This window comes from Dinoponera quadriceps, unplaced genomic scaffold, assembly GCF_001313825.1.
Source record: "Dinoponera quadriceps isolate SergipeBrazil2010 unplaced genomic scaffold, ASM131382v1 scaffold37, whole genome shotgun sequence".
Taxonomy (NCBI): Eukaryota; Metazoa; Arthropoda; class Insecta; order Hymenoptera; family Formicidae; genus Dinoponera; species Dinoponera quadriceps.
The window spans coordinates 2,483,023-2,502,081 of NW_014554446.1; the positions used below are offsets into that span (position 1 = coordinate 2,483,023).

Consider the following 19,059-nt stretch of genomic DNA (forward strand, 5'->3'; position numbering starts at 1 on the left):
CCTGAGAACATTCCGTCAACTAAGTCCAAGCAACACCCTGGAAAAAGGTGCCGTGTTTGTTATAAGCATAATATTAGGAAAGAGACTACGTGGCAGTGCAAACAATGCAAAGTAGCACTGCATTTACCNACTGCTTTTACATACTACTCCAAGCAACCAAAAATTATATCCGTTCCACATGCAAATATTTTCTTAAATAAATCCGTACCCAAGGGGTTAAGAAGAATAAATGATTCGTTGTGTAACAGTAAATATTTTTTAATTTTATGGAATTTTCGTTAAACAAATAAATAAGTTGTTTATTTAAAAGAAAATTAATGTTTACAGTTACGAACGATTTAATAAAATTGAAAATAGTTTTCTTCTTGTGAATAAATTTTTTCCTCAGCGTAATACAAACTTATATCAATCCTATTTCTCAGCTTGGTCCATTGTATACGTTTTGTACGGTTTGGTACATCTTATATCGGACACCCGGTGTATAAGAATATTTATTGTTGATTCATTTCTTTCCTATGTACAAGGCACATTAGAATGTATTTAATCAGCTTTAAACGTATCGTAAACAAGATAAGATTAAGTATACGAGCGAGTAATAAATTAAATAATTTTGTCTCTTGATGATCGAAATATCAGTTGGCGTAAAGACCGAGTTCAGTATATACCAAACACGGTAAAAACAAGGAAGAATGCGTTGAACGAGAAAGAAAGAAAAATAGCTATCGCACGTAAAGATATTTATAGACGTATTTTCTTCTTCGTAATTTCTCGTGGAAATATTACTACACATTATTTCGAAAATATCGTCTCTCGATAACAAGCAAATCAGCAGATTTTCCGATCTATATTATCGCCATTGGTTACTTCATCGACCTTTCCCGGACTGTTGCGTAGAATATTCTCGACAACGCGAAAATAAAACTAGTCGCAAACACGGAAAACGAGTTCCAAGTATCAGCACGAGTCACTTACGAGTATATCTAATAACTACTATCAATACCGCCGCAGTTGGTCATTGAAGTGACGAGTCATGTCAGTCAGTCGTATCGTGTATAAGAATCCGAGCGAATATTGCTGAAACATTAGTGCCGCATTGCGAAGCGCACTGTGTGTAACATACGAGAGAATGTCCGAGGACAAGAAGTGGCTGGATACAGTGATACCGAAAATCGCCGAGGGCATCGGCTCGCACGTGGAGGACGTGCGCTACGAGTTGGTCAAGTCCCTCCGCAGTCTGATGTCTTACATATATTTCGTGTGCGTGAAGTACACGAACAACCTGAACCAAATGAGTGAAGAATGCTCCTTCGTAATCAAGAAATCCACGGGCTGCGATAGTGTATCTGTGGGCCCTCAGTTCAGCAACGAGATCTTGTTCTATCAGATGTACCGCCGCCTGGATGAGAACTTTCCGAGATACTTCTACAGCCACGAACCGTTGCAGTTGACGTCCACCGACTGGGTGATCGCCTTCGAGGACGTCGGGAAACTCGGATTCGAGGCCTGCCCGTACAACTACGACGCTCCTTACGAATATATACTGGCGGTAGTGCGCGAGTTGGGACGGTTTCATGCTAAAGGGTACGTCATGAAGGAGAAAAATCGGGCCGAGTTCTTCCGTATCGTGGGTAAAATCAAGGAGACCAGGTACGACGAGACGACGGGAAAATGGTTAAAGGGCTTCATAAACTATTTGCCGATACGAGCGGTGGAATATCTCCGTGATCATGGTCATGACCCGAACTTCTGTAACAAAATGGAGGCTGTGTTGTCGAACGCGTTCAAAAACGTGATGACACGAGTGGCCGAGCCGTCGGAGCCGTTGTCCACGATCTGTCACGGTGACGCTACGTTGAATAACGTGTTCTTCAAGACTCGTGATGACGGGCAGTTTGACGCGATGCTGATCGACTTCGCACTTCTGAGGTACGGCACGCCCGTCATTGATCTCTCCACGTTTCTCTACCTCAGCTGCACGAACAGCATGATGCGGGAGAAGTTTTTCGACATCTTGACGGTTTATCACACCGAGCTGACGAACCGTTTGCTGCAAGAAGGTTTCCGGGATATCCGGAAGTACTCGTACAACGCTATATTGGACGATTACAAACGAGGCTGTGTCTTCGGCTTTGTCATCGCGTCCTTCTATTTGCCGGTTTTAATGGGAATTGCCCCAAACCTCGAGATGACATATTTAGATGATACAGAGTTCTTCATAAAACAAAGTAAAGAGTGCGGTGGAGAGAAAATGTCTGCGATATTCGCCGAAATGCTTCTGCAGATAAGCGATCTCGGCGGTTTGGATCACATCTTGTAAACGCGCGGTTTTATTATAATATGTAACGTAGAATTATATACACAGAGAGGGACTTAGTTGTAGAAACTCGGGTCTAGCTGTAGCAATTAAAACGTTCGAAATAGGGGCAGCTAAAGTGGTTGCTTTTTAAATATAGATAGCGAAAAATATAAGCTAGGTTGCATAATAATACTAAAAAATATTTACGTTCCCGACTAGAAATTTAATGTATTTTCTTAATAGAAGCTGTCTTTTTGGCGTTAGTGTATGTTGACTTTGTTAGACATTTTTCAGCCTTTTATTTAATTTAATGCTATATCTTATCTGAAAAACACGCTGCAGCACCGATGGATTCGAATTTACGACTCCTGAATCGGTTAGTTTTGTATCACGCTATATGTGGATAACACGAGGCGCGTTTGTATTGGTCGACGAAGTGATGTAATCTAAGATAAGCCAAAGATTGCACCACTTCGTCGACTGATATGGGTGTGCTTCGTGTTATCTGCAATACGACAATTATAGTGTAACGTAATGTCTGTACAGTGTACGTATATAATACTCATATTATCTTATTATTGTTTTAGTCGTGCATTTTTACAATCAAGTTAGACAATAAAATCAGTTGATACAACTACAGCTGTTACCTCGGCTTTTGCTCGCTTACGTCATCATCGTAGTTATCGATGACCGCCTCTTTTTCTATGTATGACTCTGGCGTCAAATAAAGTATCGTAATAATCATTGCTATCATTATTAAAGGAAATTACAAGAGATAGCAAGACGTGACGTGCGGAATGATATACCGTTGCAATGGGATTCGCATGAGACATATTGAACTAGTACACGGATGAACGAAATGGAGGAATCACACGGCATGGACTAACATTAAAATGAACTGAGGCTAACTGGTTTAGGCAATCAAAATATTAGACACTATACAATACAATACAAACATCATCCGCTATTTGTCTCCGAGTTTCAAGAGAGGCAAGATTGATATTGGACTCCCACCTCCGTTTCCACCTCTTTTCGACGACCAGATTTCGTTTCGACTTCTTACTTCTCCCCGGACAGGTGACTTCGGCGATGCGGATCTTCAAACCGTCAGAAGACTATTTTCCCGCGCGGGTTTCTTCGCGAAGCGTGAAAACCGCAGGAAGACGGGGAAAAAAGCCGCGCAATCGGATAACACGAGAGAGCGAATCGAGCGACAATTGGCGGGACGTGCGCGTTTCAATCATCGGTTCGGTCGCGCGTTGCCAAAACCCGACGCGTGTATACCGCGACTGTTTTCCATTCAGGAGCGGAAATGGTCTTACGTTTAAACGTAACTCGGTCGAGGGCAGCGTAGCGTAGAATCGCCCAGTAACGACTTCGCCGTTACAATTATGACGAGCAATCCGTGAGTTATCGAGTTTCAAAGTGCGCGAGTGAATTAACCGCATGGATCGGCCCGGGTGGCGCGGTGGAAAGGCCGGCCGGCCGAACTTGGCCGTTTCGAAACTCCGATAACTCGCGATCGCGGGTAGGAGGGTCATTGCCAATAATACACAATCGCCGATTTGTAACGCGCAACCGAGAACACGATTTAGCGTGCGACCTGCCGTCGCTTCGTCGCCTGCGACCTACGACCTTTGCCGAGACCCGTGCGGCCGAGATAGCCAGCCTTGCGTTTCGATGAGTCGGCGGGCATAAAGTTGATTAAAAAACGCGGCGAACGGAGCGAACGTTAACGACGGATTGTATCTCGGCTTGTAACGAAGCCCCGAGAAATCGAACACGCGCGCACGGAAAGAGAGAGAGAGAGAGAGAGAGATACCTCTGGAATCGGCGGGATACCTCTTGATCACGGGAATCCGATTATACGACGGAATCGAATTAAACGAGAAGACCGGAGATGAAATATTGTAATGAGCTGCGAAGAGGGGCCGCGAGGATGAGATCGTGGGTGTCTCGATAAAAATTCACGCCCTTTTTCTTCCTCGCGGCCGATGATGTACGTCGATATACGTTCGGGCGCGTCGCGTTTGCTTTTTGATCATCGACGTTCCCGCAGCTCGGATAAATTATCCGGCAACATGCGAAGCCGCATCGTTACGCGCGCTCGTACGGTTTTTGCAACGCGCGCGCGGATTTTGCAATGTCCGGCCTTTGTTCGCGAATGTGCGCCGCGACGCGGATCGAAGGACCGAGTATTCCGATATGCGCGTATTGATTTGCCTGTTGCGAATATGGACCAATAACCGGTTTCCCCGGTGTAGTCGGGTAAATAGGAAGGTTGTATGCGCCGTATGGAGGAAGCCCGGGCCGCACCAGCAAGATATTGTCCGCTCGTCTGTTTATTGGACTGACTGATACGTCGTCTGTCATCCCGCGTCATGTCGTCCGTTTGATACGAGTGTTGCAAACTGCTCAACATTGCACCGTGAATGCCGCTACCACTGCCGGGCCGCCGCTGCGCGGATTTAATCAAGCGTGTTTAACTAGCCGTCTTTCAACCCTTTAAGCCGCCGCCACCGGATGAAAGGTATGAGCGATCCCCCGCTCCCCCCCCCCTCCCCCCCGGGACGTGTCTCTTGTCTCGTAAGACTTTTATTACGAATTAATGTAGAATACCGCGCGCCTCATCTCGTTGCGCCATAGTCGGCGGTAGAATGGTTACCTTCTTGTTTACCAACTTTCGCAACGCATCCGTGTTTAATAGGTGAATTTATGTCACGGGGGAAAACGCTAAGACCATTCCGTTTTTCGGCTCCAACGCGGCCTGTTGAAGGTGTGATATTTAAATTCAAAGTGAAATTCACATGCGTCCAGCGATATTTCTCCGTCAACATATATGATGGTACAGTGGAAATGATTGTATCGTGCGAGGTGATATCTTATAGCAAAGTTCAGGTAAATTAAGTATGTCGGTTTACAGAACAATCTAGTAAACCCACTTTTCTTGCGCGGCTCAGTGACAGAGTCTCAGAGAGATTGGCACAATCAACAAAGGGTCCAAACTGACTGGTAAAGATAAAAACTCATGCGATAAAATATCGTTGTCAAATAAATTACACGATTTATTAAACAATAAACAATTTATCACCGCCGGGGTTTGTTACGTGAACTTTCACGAGGACACAGCTCGACGGAAACTTCAGCAGCGGAACGAAAGATCGAACGACGCTAATAACACGGACGTGTTTGCAAACGGAAAGTGCCATTTCAGTCGCAATTACCGTACATAGTAAACGATGTTCATGTGTATTCTTTCTTTTCCCCAACAGAGTTCAATATATTACGGCTTAAAAACATGGGTGTGTCGGTTTACCATACCTATGGTCGTTCCGGTATTCTCCCTCTAACATCCGAGAGTAATTTTCAGAAGATATTCTCCCATCGGACACCGGATGCGCCTCGAGGTTCATCGAGCGAAAAGTGCTGCGATCCTCCCATCCTCGCGACATCATTCACTGACTGCACATCGTACGTGCGTGCGTGCTGCATTTTTCCTTTTGTCATTCGCTTCCCTTTCCTCCATTCGCTCTCTTCCCCCCTGTCACTCGCTGTTCGCAGCAGTATCGATGCATCGATGAGAGCGAATTGCGGTGGTGCGTCGCGATAATACGATCTGGTCGCGCGAAATTCCGCGCGGCGGAACGTAATCTCGCGGCGGCAAAGCAGATCGCTTCGAAACGCGCATGGGCGCCGGTGGTTATTATCAGTTTCCTGTCGCCGCGTCGCGACGCCAGCTCGCTCGTCCCGCTCGTGCAATCGCGCGACGCCCAGGGAGGCGAGAGGGGAAAGCCAACTTCATTTCGTGCGTGGCACAAAGACGGCGCACGCGGCCCGCCATTGTATCGTCGTCGATACCTATTCCGCTGCCACTTGCTTCGGCCGGTGTGAAAAGCAGTGTCAACGACAGCCCTCGGGAAGCCAACCCCCCGATCGAGCGGAAATAACGGCCGAAGAATCGGCCGGCGATTCTTCTGCGCTTCTTTCTCTCTATCTCTCTCTTTCTCTTTCCTCTTCCTTCACCGCCCTCTCGGGTTCTTTTTCATCGCGCTTTTTCATCCTCTTTCACCCACCCTCCTCGCGTCGGCTTCCCTCGGCGGTGTTTCTTCGACAGGTCGCGGTTTTGGAGGGGGAGGGGGAGAAGGGGGGTGTACTGCGGTTTTGGATCGCGAAGATTAAATAACGACGTTGAGAGTTCGCGCGGGATCACCTCGGTCTCATCGAATATATACTCAAATTGGACAAACGGCGACGGAGAGAAGACGTAGAGAGGAGAAAGAGAGAGAAAGAGAAAGAGAGAAAAGAGGGGGAAACGGGAGGAGTGTGAGGGGGGTGAAAATCCTGGAATGTCCTAATAGAGAGTCTCTCAATTAGATCGTAAAATTGAGCGCGCGCGACCCCGCGCGCAATCCTCGCTCGTTACAATGTGCACACACTCTCGCGGTAGCACGCGCTCGTTTACGTATATAACATAAGCCGCTTGCCTCCCGTGTTAATGGCGCGCCTTTGTCTTACCTGCCTGCGCCTGGCACGGGATTTACATCGCAAGAATTAAATCGCGCCGGGCGCGGATGTCCGTCCGAGAACGGCCGGGAGACCCGAGAGGGGAGCGCGACGACGGGGCGTAGCTCTCCAGGTGCCCCATGGGAAAGAGCGAGATGGAGTGAGAGAGAGAGAGAGGGGGGGGGGGGGGAAGAGGGGGGAAAAAAGCACGGAGTCTGGTTAAAAAGCGACGAGAGGGTTGGGAGGATTAAATTTTCAAACTGCGCAGCCTGGGAGCGCGGGCATTGTAGATGCCCTCGTGCACGATCGCTGAATTAAAAACAATGGAAATGTTGAGTTGTCGGTAGCGTGCGCGCGCGCGCGGCTCTTGTTACCACGTTTATTTTCCATAGCGGAAAATAACAAAAAACAAAAAAAAAATGCATTAATCGAACGGCTCACAGCCGGCGGCGATGACACACACAGGCGATGTCGACGCGGTGAGGACGGGCAAACGCGAGGATGACTCGCGCGAATTATCGAGCACTGTTCCTCCCTCTGCGCTGTGTTGCGGGGCGTGAGAGGGACCGGGGGGTCACCACGAGGTGGTACCCACCGGTTTCAATAATGTTGTTTTCGGGGATAAGCCTTGGTGGATGAATCTTCGTTGAGGAAAAGGAGGAAGCGTAAACCGGTGGGTACCACTTCGTGATCTCTCCTTGTAAGCCGGGAAGTTAATTGCGCTGTTGGGAGAAACCTCAAAGAACTCGTGGAAATTCGTACGTGCGCATTCAGCCCCGATTACGCATCAAATCGCGGCTTTGCATCGTGATTTACCGCCATGTTCCGTATTATGAATTCTAAGCACGGTAGGGATAATTATGCCGGGTGTTGATACATAATAATAGCGTTTACGGGATTTCACCAGACACCGAAAGTCACGAGAGAGAGAGAGAAAGAGAGGCGCAAGCGCTGCGAGGTTCGATACGTATCACGGTAATTACGCAGCGGAAAAGTATTCCGTCGTAACTATCCGTCGTAACTGCGGTAGGGAGCGCGGTACGGCGAGATAAATCAACCGGCGGGAAGTTGGATAATCTTCATCGGGAGCGCTAAAGACTTCGCGGATTGTTTTCATACGGAACTTCCGAAGCGGTTCCGTAGACGTCCGGCAGACTCTACCCTCGAGGTGGATCCTCTCTATCGTTATTACGAAATATTCCCACGTTCTTACGAGCGGAGGCGGAGGCGGCGTAACTTGATTACGGCGGAATCTCACGAAGAATCCCCACAATCTCAGAGTATCGACGGGCGCTCGATCGATCGTCCACTCCGCGCGATGAGCGCAATGACGATTCCGACACTCTCCCGCTCTCGAAATCTCTTCGTGTGAAATTCCGTTTAAAAAAAAAAAATGGAGTGACAGCCGAGTTGTCGGAATTCGTATAACTTTTCATTCGTATAGAGCGAATTCTCCCCTCTAAATTTTGTCGGGTAAATATTTTCATTCAAAATTGAAGAGTGAACCTGACGTATTCCATTCTCTCTCTCTCTCTCTCTCTCTCTCTCTCTCTCTCTTTCTCTTTCTCTTGGTCGCAGGAACAAATCTATTCTAATCTAACAGATTCACTCACATCACTCGTACGGATTAAAAACTACATTTGATTTCGACATTCACACTTGTGATTCCGAGTGGAAGCACATTAATTATCGCTTCGAATGAATTTTCATTCGTTTCGAGGGAGACCACACTCGGAGAAATTCCAAAGTGGGACGAACGCATCGGCGAATCAGCAATTACGAATATCGAACACACGATGGAATGTACGTGCACACGCGCCCGTGGAGGACGAAAACATAATTCTCGTTATTTTGATCATTAAACTCCTTGTTGCGGAATAAGGTATCGATCCTCGCCGAGGCGTGACGCGTGCGAGAGCGTGGCGTTTAAAATCGACAATAATGAAAGAGATACGCGGAACTAACGTGATCACCGGCGAGTGGCTATTAATTTCCGCGAATTCGCGTAATCATTTTGATTCACAGCTATATAATAATTAAAAGTTGATCCCCTCGTGCTGCCATTATCGAAAATAATGTTATTACATTACGCTGAAATAATTATATTATTTCGCGCCGGACAAACGCGGCCGTTATACCTAATGTATTGGGAGCGAGCGACCGAATTACGAATAATTGTGAAATAAACCACTTTTGCCGCGGCGAAATCGGCAAATCCGTACATCATTAATTAGTCGCTGAATTACGTAATCACTCCGGTGGAGCTTTCCCATCGGCCGGTGTTCCGCGTGCCGTCTATTCCGCTCTCGCACGCTTCCCCCGAGTGTCCATGGATCGCCTCGCTGGCGTTTCTACTACATCCGGTGCGGTGGCGGTAACACAATTAGAAAGTGTCCCGGCACAAACGGCTGGGAGCAGTCTGAGACCGGCCAGTGGATCCTCAAAGGGGCCTTTAACGTTTCATAAGTATGCGGCTCCAAGCTCGGCAGCCACACCCTTTCTCCTTCTCGGCCCTTTGCGCTCCTACGTTCGAGAATAATCCTTTCTCTCCCTTGATGCCACGCGTTAGATGATAATTAGCATACACCACGTCGTCGTACAAAAGCGGCTTACGGACGAGTACCGGTGTCGTCGTATCCGCCAACTCATTTCGCGCGATGTAGCCTCCCGTTGTAACGAACGGTTTCGGCAGGTTGTAACGTTAAAATCCGCGGATACCGTTATTAAAGTTCCGCCGCGGCGGAAATGTTGCCGCGAACAAAAGTCCGCCGGGGGGGGGGGATACGTGTTCCCGGGATACTGTAGTAAAACGGCCCCCTGTTCGCTTTTCGCCCGACGATACCGAACTTGTTCGCCGGTCAATAGGAACCCTCTCTCTCTCTCTCTCCCTCTCGTGTGAACGATATCCGTCGTTTCCGACTCCCACTGGGAGAAGATCGCGTTTTTGCGCGGTATTTCGAACGAAACTCTAACGTACAACCGTACGTACACCGTCGATTCCCGCTTCAGGTCCGGACGTTGTTAGCGCGGAGTCAGGAATTGCATTTTGAAATATTCGCATTATCGGCGAGAATCATACGTGACTCGTGAAACTGCTCGGCAAATACAAAGTTGTTTTAATTAACTAATTGTACGGGAAAGTAATTCGTTTCAATTCGAAACGTATCAATTCTCGTGAATTTTTATATATAAACAAGAATATATAATTTTATATGTGAAGGTAAAACTTGCTTAGGAGAGACCGGGGCAGGTTGGAATATTATTTATATGCTTATTGTGAAGAAAACAATGCGAAAGGAGTCGCAAGATGTCCCTTTCAGAACACAAGTGCTAGTCTTCGATTTTTCATTAAAATCGGGAAAAATACTGCATATAAATCAGTTGGAATAAAGTCTCCTGCAGCTGTGCGATATATTATTTTGCGTAATAAAATTTATGTTCACTGATAAAATTATTGAAGTTGAAAAATGAGCGGATGCGGCAGATTTGAGCAATTGGGTTAATTCGGTGCGAAGCGCTGCGCGAATGCAACTGATTTTCGCGCGTATCAATTGGTTACCAGAGATGTGCTTTGTAACTTATTGTTTATTGCATATCGGTAGAGAAGCTAAAATCAGTAAGTATTTTCACAATTATCTCTATTGCCTTAAAATACTTGTACCAAACGCACAGTCGATTAATTAATATAACGAATTAACAGAATTAATAGAATTGTTGCGAATCTCGTTGAAGACTGTTTAGATGAAACTGTTTATCTTAGACCTTGCCTTGAGAGTTATATTTTGACGAGCAATAATTTCATTCAATATACTTCCAATATTCTATTACATAAATTTCAATTCTATTGTATAAAATAAAATTAAAAAAACCCCCGAAATTAATGTCAGACATATTAATGTAAAGTGCGGGCACGACTGAGTATATCGTAAGCAATAATGAGAAACGCCGGTGAGACGACTCGCAATCAGTTATTCCGGCGACACCGTCGGCTCTAATCTCGTACTCATGTACCCTAATAGTCGCGCGCGATGTAGAACATTGGGTATAGAATATGCGGTATCGCCCTGGGTGGAATGAGTCGATCGTAGTCGAGGAACTAACCGAAAACACAAGTCGAGTGAATGTCCGTCGTTGGGAGGGGGCGCGCGTCAGCTCGCAGATGTTGCACTTTGTCCCCGTCACCCTGAGTTACAGGTATCCGCCGCTTGTTACTCGCGACCGTCGATCTCGCCGTGACCGAGCTCGCTGATCCGTTCGCGAGTGAGCGAACGAACGCCCCGAGTTTCTCGGCTGGCTCGCGAAGGAAGGAAGGAAGGAAGGGAGGCGGCCGTTCGATTTGTACGCGTCCTAATCAAAGTTACAGGGAAAAATACCGTGGACGGAGAGGTGGAAAGAGTGGGGGAGGGGGAGGGGAAACCATTCGGCGAGGGGTTCCACTTAAGATAGAGGCGAAGTGCACTTTACCGCGGGAATCTGACACTTTTCCCGGCGAATACTTCTCCGAGACCTCAAATTATACCCGATAAGAGGCACTCGCGACTAATGAAAAAATTGCTTCCAGATTGCGATCGTTGCGGCCGCGCGCGGTTACCCCCGGTTTCCGCGATAATTCCCACCGTCGTTCCGGCCTGCGCGATTACGCCGTTCCTGAGAGATTTCACCGCCGGGAAATCAAATTTGAGGAGGAGAAATTTCAGATCCCTATCTCTCTCCCTCTCTGGAAGACTTTCCTAATGACCGTTTAAAATCGCCACGTTGCCCGAGCCGTAACAATTTCCTTATCGGCCCTCCGGCTGAGGCCGCATTCGGGAAACCGAATTCATTCCGCGCGCATTCCGCGCGATCCTCTTACTATCGCGCGAATTAACTACCCCCCGGAGGAATATCGGGCCCTCCCCTCGTCATCCCGCCGCGGTATACACGCCGGCAAATACAGAACGCAAACGAGCCGCGATGATCCCGACGATTGCTGCCGCCTACGCGCGATAATTAATTGTCCGCGAGAAGCGATTCTCTCTGTGGCGTCCCGGCCACGTCATTACGAGCTTTTACGCGCTCGTAAAGGCAGAAATGGAGTGACGGAGGTGAGTGCCGAGCGCCGCTCGGGCTGCCGGGTAAGGGGGGAGGGTAACGCGAAAGTATGGATATTGCAAATTTGCGAGCCGCATTACGGGGAGGAAGCACATTTATAGGCGAGGGACGAAGGCGCCGGCTGAAATACCGGCGCGATACGCGCGACGTCTGCCCGAACGGAATCGAGCTTAACGCGTTAATAAAGGCCGGCGATGTCGGTTATACGGGGTCGTTAGCCTCCTCTAGTGATTGGAAGATACGCGTAATATCTGTTACCCGGGTAGTTGCCCGGGACGAGATACGCGTTAATATATCGCGAGGGGGAAAAAAAAAATATATATATATAACGCTAACAGGAAACTGAATATTGTACGTTCTCATTCAGCGTTGCGTTTTCGCGCATCGAATATTCGCGCGTTTTTACTCGGCCATCATTTGCAGAGAACGGAGCAACGTCGGAAAAAAAAAAAAAGAAGGGGGAAAAAACGAAAGCGGGGAAAACACAGCCGGAAGGGCGAGGGAAACGGGAGAAAAAGGAGAGGAAAAGTAGAGAGGAACGCGTTGCGTCGGGAGGAATTAAAGAAGCCCGCGTCCCACTGATTGAAAACCGCTTTATCGACGGGTGCTCTTTAAATATCGGTTTCATGGGGGGATTTAGCTCGATGGGTTTGAAACAAAAGGCGACTCGAAGGCGGACAACGGTAGGCGGAAGGGCGGGCGCGATGATAAAGACGTCTCGCGATCGCGTAGCGCCAGCTCGGAAAGCAATTTTTCAACGGGAGACTGACGAAAAAAAAAAAAAAGGGAGAGAGAGAGAGAGAAACTGAAAGAACGAAAGAAGGTGGAAAGAGGAAGGCCGACGCCCCGCCGCGCCGGCGGTACTTTAACAAGAAAAATACCCGCAGTCGTCGAGCAATTTTATTTACAATGGTTAAACGAAATCTTGAAGAATGTAAGCGGCGGACCCGTAAATCGCGCCGCGGAATCTATTGTGCCTTGACTTAGAAAAATAAACCGCGTTACATCACGCCGCTGTTTCGACGACGTAGATACGCGACTGTGTAAAACTCGGTAAAACGAGCGAGATATATAGATAAAGAGAGAGAGGGAGAGAGAGAAAGAAAGAGAAAGAGAGAGGCAACACAAGAGAGAGCCGCTTTGCATTCCCCGTCACGCTCCGCGCATCCGAAGCGCGCCGAACGGCGGACGGGGGGGAGGAGGAGTTGGGGGAGGGGGGAGCGTTAGAAAAACCACCAATTAGTCGATCCGAAAGAATGTTAAATAGCAAACGTCGGCCCTTTGGTCCGTTGGTGGCTTCCCTCCCTTTGAGATGAAAAAGAAGCAGGAGAAACGTGCAAATACAATCACCGCGCACGAAGACATCGCGCACGAAAGCCCGCGTATCCCTCTCTCTCTCTCTCTCTTTTTCTCTCGGGGCGAGGCGGTAAGTGAATGTAAATACCGGCGCAACTTAAGCACAGAGGGATAACCCCGGGAAACGGAAATATTTGCGGATGCCTCGCCGCAACGGGAAAGTTTGGTATTCATTTAAACGGCACGATAACCGGCGCGAGTCTTCGCCACCATAATCAGTTTACCGATTTCATACCGCCCCCCTCCTCCCTCACTCTCCCTCTCGCCTCCTCCAAGTGCAGCGATATTAGTTGGAGATATCTGTCGCGAGATCGCATTGTTAATAATAGTCACGGGGTGGCTTAGGCTTAGCGCTTAATTGTTAGCGAGGCTGATAATTAACGGACGATAATCCGCAGAACTAACTTCCGGCTCCGCGCGCGCTTGTGGCGGCGCGCTCGGCAGAGGAGAGGGGGAGGGACGCGATAAGCTAGAAAACGTGCCTTAAAAGTAAAACGTGCCGTGTAATTAACGCACATTTTCTTCCGGCAGTGTGCCGGTAAACGCGCTAATTAATTTATGAACTTGGCCATCGAGGCCCCCCCTCCCCCCTTCGAACGGGGAGGCGACAGCCCTCTCCGTCTCTCGTAACTCGGAAAGCCGGAGTTTCCCGTTCTACCACGTCGCAAACAAAATTTACCGTGCTCTCCTGCGTACACGTTTCCCTCTTTCTTCCTCTCGATCTCGAGGATCTCTCCGTGATGTAAGACGCGATGGGACTCGATAACTTCGATAAGTGTACAAGTGGCTGAAATTGTTCCCGATAAATTGTTTCTCGACTGTTATACAAGCTCATCGATCCGATATCGTACGAGTCGTAAAGTCTACTTGATTGTCGCTGCGCGAGACCGGTTATCGATTCGTACGTGAAGAGGAAGTATTTTTTACCTGCGCGTTCGCCCCCCTCCGGTGTTGCCACGGCGACTGTAGAGTAATAATAATACGCGTGCGAGAAACAAAGAGAAGAAGATGGTGGGGGAAAAGGAGGGAGAAGAAGAAGAAGAAGAATCGAGTCACGGTGTTATGTGCAAGGAGAAGCCACGGAACTCTCGCTGAGAGACGCGGAGTTCGCGCGGCGCGATTATTTATCCGGCCGACGGCGACTATTCGGTTAACGGAGCGGCGACTGTGGGGAAAGATTTTATCGAGCTCGGATTTGTTGTGCAAGCCGTAAAGAGTGAACGCGAGCCGTCGAAGTTACCCTTCTTCCTGATGATGAGTAATTACGTTACCTGCGGAAGAAAGGCACAACGCTCTTTCTCGAGAGAGAGAGAGAGAGAGAGAGCGAAAAAGGGGGAGAGAAGGCGATCTCCGAGCAGGTGTGTATAGCCGTTGCTCTTTAGGATCATTTGTTCAGCCGTTGCGTTAAGGGTCAGGGCTGGAAAATGATAAACGATCCCCTTTCCTTACCCATCTTCTACGCCGCGGGCTTCGGCGCGTGCGTTTCGCTTCCGAGATCGCTTCCGAGGGGAATAACGGGCGGAAAGAGGGAGGAGAAGGAGGAGGAGGAGAAGAAGAACATGATGAAGAAGAAGAGGACGGGAGAAAGAAAAAGAATACAGGAAGAGAGAAATACGACCGCTCCGGTCCCTTCGTTCACCTCCGTTTCAATGTAGGTTAAATTTAAAGAGGCGGCTTCTCGGCCGCCAGTGGCGAGACTTAAGAAGGTTAAGGTGAGGAGGTGTAACGTAAAATGAGTTCGATAAGAATTCGATGAAACTCGCGCTACGTTCATACACATTGAACTGTTAACAAATGAAAACTATACGCGGGATGTTGTATGTGGATATTAGTGATCCGCTGGCCATCCAGAAACAGAGCTTTATTTCTGTCGAGAAAGAATGAAGTTTCACATACTTAATATTTACTAGACGAATAATTTATTGTCAGGACACCGTGTGTGTTTGCACTCTTTAACAAAGTAATATATAACGTTACAATTGGGCAAACGAGCGCGAGGTCGCGTCCGAGGGCGCGAGAGAGCGCGGGGGGCGACGCGCGCCACCACTCGCCCTCGGGACGATTTAAATCAATTCGCCGCGCCGCTCGCAGATAAATTCCCGGTCTGACGTTTAAGCGATCGCGAAAGTTTTTCATAGCGCTGCGCGCGCGATATAAGAGGAGTGTAAAAGTTTGCTCCTTAAAGCGATCCCGGTCTCGGCAAACTTCTTTCGCGCTCGTTCGGCCATCCGAGGTGCGCGCGATCAAATCGGTCCGCGTGTCACCGAATGAAATATACGTGTACGCGTCCCCCCCCCCCCATCCTATTTGCGCGAACGCTTACACGTGCGTTCGATTACGGTGTGTAAGTAATTATTCGCGAGGCGAACGTTCCTCCCGCGCGAACGGAAGCGGCGATAAGAGGGCGATGGGGGTGGGGGAGGGGGGAAAGTCGAAGGGTGTCGCCGGCGAATTTAAGTTCGGTCGGATAATTTCCGGTAATGGAAAGCCCGTCCCCCTATCTGGAGGAGGCCGGAGCTTACCTCGACATCGGTATCAACCAATCCCAGGTGTTCAATTGGCGCCTCGCCAGAATTTAAGCTCGGCTTAAATTCCGCGCAGTTGCCACCGGTAACCGGGGCGGGTTCGGATTAGGATTAACTAATTGTTGCGTACACCACATCGTAATTAGGCGGAATTTCCGCATGCTCGCCGCATACTAATATTTGATGAGAACCCGCGTAACGTCGCGGCCATCCGCGCGCACGCAAGAGGCAGGGGAGTTGGACCGGTTCCGGGGCGCCCAATCACGTCTTACGATCGATGTTCACACCCGGAAGCGATCGGCGCTCTCGCTCTGCGTCTCCTCAGCCACGCTTTGTTCGCGACCCTCCTTCCACCGGATGCCTCGAAATTCGTAACGTCTTTGCGAATTTCGCGATGATACACCGCGCTACGTCAACACGAGCGAGTCGTTCGAAAATGTGTCTCGACCTTCTCGTGGTTTGGAGCACGCGCGATTGGTCACACACATACACACACGTACATACGTACACCGGGTGAGAGGGTCGATTGTGCGTCTCGAAACATGGCGAGAATGACAAAAGCGAGCACTCGATTCTTTCAGCATGAAACGCGAGACGTCTCACGTGAGATTTCGCTGGGTAAGTAATTTCGTGTCGAATGGTATCGAACGATGTCGTATTTTCACTTTATGTACAGCCAATCGTGCGTATTCATTCACAGGAGACGGAAATCACACGAGAGTTGAAGAAAAAGTCTACGAGGATACACGATCGATCCCCTGACTGCTAATCTCGCGCGTTGCTTCGGTCGCGTTGTCGACTGCGATCGATCATGCGTCGGCATCGATGGTAGCTGATCCAGCGTGACTTACCGATTACACTTAAATGGACTAGGTGACTCATGTGGGGCGTCGTGGAGACCTGGCACTCGTAAATGCCGCTGTCCCGGTGCTGCGGATACTTTATTTGCAGCGTCCAGTCCTCCGACTGGGCGGGATGGATCACGCGAAATCGCTGGTCGTTCGTGTACGTGTAACGGCCAATCGTGAGCAAATGGACGTCCCTGTGTCGGACCCACGACACTTGCAAAGTCATCTGCAAAGGAAGACGAGACAGCGAGGGTTAGTACGCGGACGGAATAGACGATGGGGCGATGTCGGGCTGCGAGGAACCGAGAGAGAGAGAGAGAATCACAAATGATTTCACGCTGGTTGAGCGCGCGGGATCCGGAATCTTTTGTGCCTCGGTTAAGGGTTACCCATTACGCCGGGACATGTAATTAGCGGGCCGTTTGTGCGCAGCGTGCCTATAATTAGCTAGATATCGGCCGGGACTTTTAATCACGTTCTCGAGCGAGTTCTCGACGCGCCGCTGATGCGAGCCGATGGCGCACAGCAACCCTTCTTCATCATTATCATCATCATCTTCTTTTATTTCCAACGGACGCGCGCGTGGTGATACGAGTAGCTTCCTGCGAAGCTCAAAGGTTCCGAGCAGCCCCCGTGGAGTGAAAATTGCGTGCGAAACGAAGCTGTGCTTCAGTAAGGCCTTAAAATTTATCAAGCCGAAATTCACTGTTCCTAACCGTTCCCACATCGTGTCTGGAAATATTAAAATTCGATACGATACGATATGGTGCAATATAATACGATATAGATACGGGAGATACGATGTATGATACAATGTATGCGTGATGTATATATATTAAATTGTCAAAGTTGTAAATTGGCCGAATAATCAACGATCATAATTTGTATGAATATTTTGACACGGACGATTAGAAAGACCGATGAGTTTTAGTCTAGTGAATGTTATGGCTTTATTGTAGCTTAATATATTGTTACCGCGAATCATAAAGTAACGGGTTAAAATATCAATTGCCGGACGTGTTTCTATATCCGGACTCATACCGGCACACTCATCATTATTAATCTCGAACGCTTTCATTCCCTCTATTTCTGTTGCAATATATTAACTCTTTAACTCGGCCATTTGTATCCGTTCATTTATACAATCGTGCGTTATGTAACAAAACTGTTTCAACCTTCATTATTACAATCTGACATATGTCCAAATCAGTTGCGAGTTAATTAGATAAATGACGGAAAAAATATTTCATATCAAATATATAGTTTACGGAATATTTATGGAGTAATTGTCACAATTATTGCCATAAAATCGCGATAAATAGTCAACAAACAATTTCATTCGGATGATAATCGTGTCCGGATATTGGATCGGGAAAGTTTAGTAATCGGGGCAAGTATATTAGGCTTTATTTGTACGCTTTTAAATTTGTATTACTTTTCAGATAATCCTCAAACTTTTTCTAGTATCTTTTATCTAGTGATAATACATTTTTACACTTCAGCTTTCAATTCGTTATATAATCATCATAAACAGGTAAAATTATTCAAGATTAATTCTTTCGAAAGCTGTGTCGGTTATTTTCAAAGGAGTCATAAGGGTTTGTATAGCTACAAGAAAGCCCCGTATAACTTTGCAAACGGGCGGCTACTTTTCGAGAAAAATGAGTTTGAACATTTTTGTCGAGGAGTTCCCAAGTTTTCTCAATATATAGATGGATCGGAAAATGTAACTCACAAAGACCGTTCCTATGGGAGATACTCTTGATAAGATTCATATTTTGGACCCCACTTCAGGAGACTCGATGTTGAAAGCTTTGAGAAATTTTCTCCAAGTTACCCCTCAAAATGTGCAGGAAGATGAGACTGGCGCAAAAAATCCGAAGCTATCGGGAAATTTAAGGAAAATGAAGTAAATGCTGCGATTTCTCTTCACCTTTCGTATAACCCGACCTGATCCAACCCTTTTGTATCACCGGAAAGAAGGAAACAAAATACCCCGATTGAAGGTATACGCCGGCGAATCGCGCGCTTTCCGCGTGTGCGTGAGACTGCGTGCGCCGACGACGAGGGAAATGAGGAGGACAAGTCGGTACCGCCGCGGTTACCAATGAGACGCGTAATAGAATAAATTACAAAGCGTACACGCGGCAGGTCCTAAATTCGGACCGGTACGCGAGCGGGATATACGACGCCGCATCAGATACAAGTTCCCGAGCGTGTTACGGGAGAGCGTGCCTGCTCGGGAGGGAGGGGGGAATTAATAGAGTCGCTTTGCATATCATTGCGAAGTTAGCGTGCGAGATAAAACGCCGCGAACCGCGATAATTGGACACCCGGGCCCAGCGACGTGTAAATATTTGCATCCTTCGTAAGGTCGATACGCATTGCTCGAACGCGGCGTGAACGCCGCCTCTCTCGTGTGTGCGGCAGCCGGGGGGGG

General features: G+C 48.1%; 2 protein-coding genes across 7 annotated transcripts in view; one reads left to right on the top strand and one right to left on the bottom strand.

Annotated features, from left to right (window-relative positions):
- LOC106749201 (protein turtle homolog B-like) overlaps positions 1–19,059 on the bottom strand; it is a 390,009-nt gene that overhangs the window by 100,971 nt on the left and 269,979 nt on the right. For all 6 annotated transcript variants that reach the window (XM_014628417.1, XM_014628411.1, XM_014628434.1 and 3 more), the window contains one exon: positions 16,623–16,845. In XM_014628417.1, coding sequence (XP_014483903.1) covers positions 16,623–16,845 — 223 coding nt within the window. The remainder of the gene's footprint in view (positions 1–16,622; positions 16,846–19,059) is intronic.
- Positions 999–3,038, top strand: LOC106749180. Its single transcript, XM_014628363.1, has one exon. The coding sequence runs from the start codon at positions 1,127–1,129 to the stop codon at positions 2,315–2,317; it is 1,191 nt and encodes a 396-aa protein (XP_014483849.1). The 5' UTR covers positions 999–1,126; the 3' UTR covers positions 2,318–3,038.

What these genes read in the sequence shown, in the direction of transcription:
- LOC106749180 (XM_014628363.1), top strand. Translation starts at nt 1,127, where the DNA reads ATGTCCGAGGACAAGAAGTGGCTGGATACAGTGATACCGAAAATCGCC.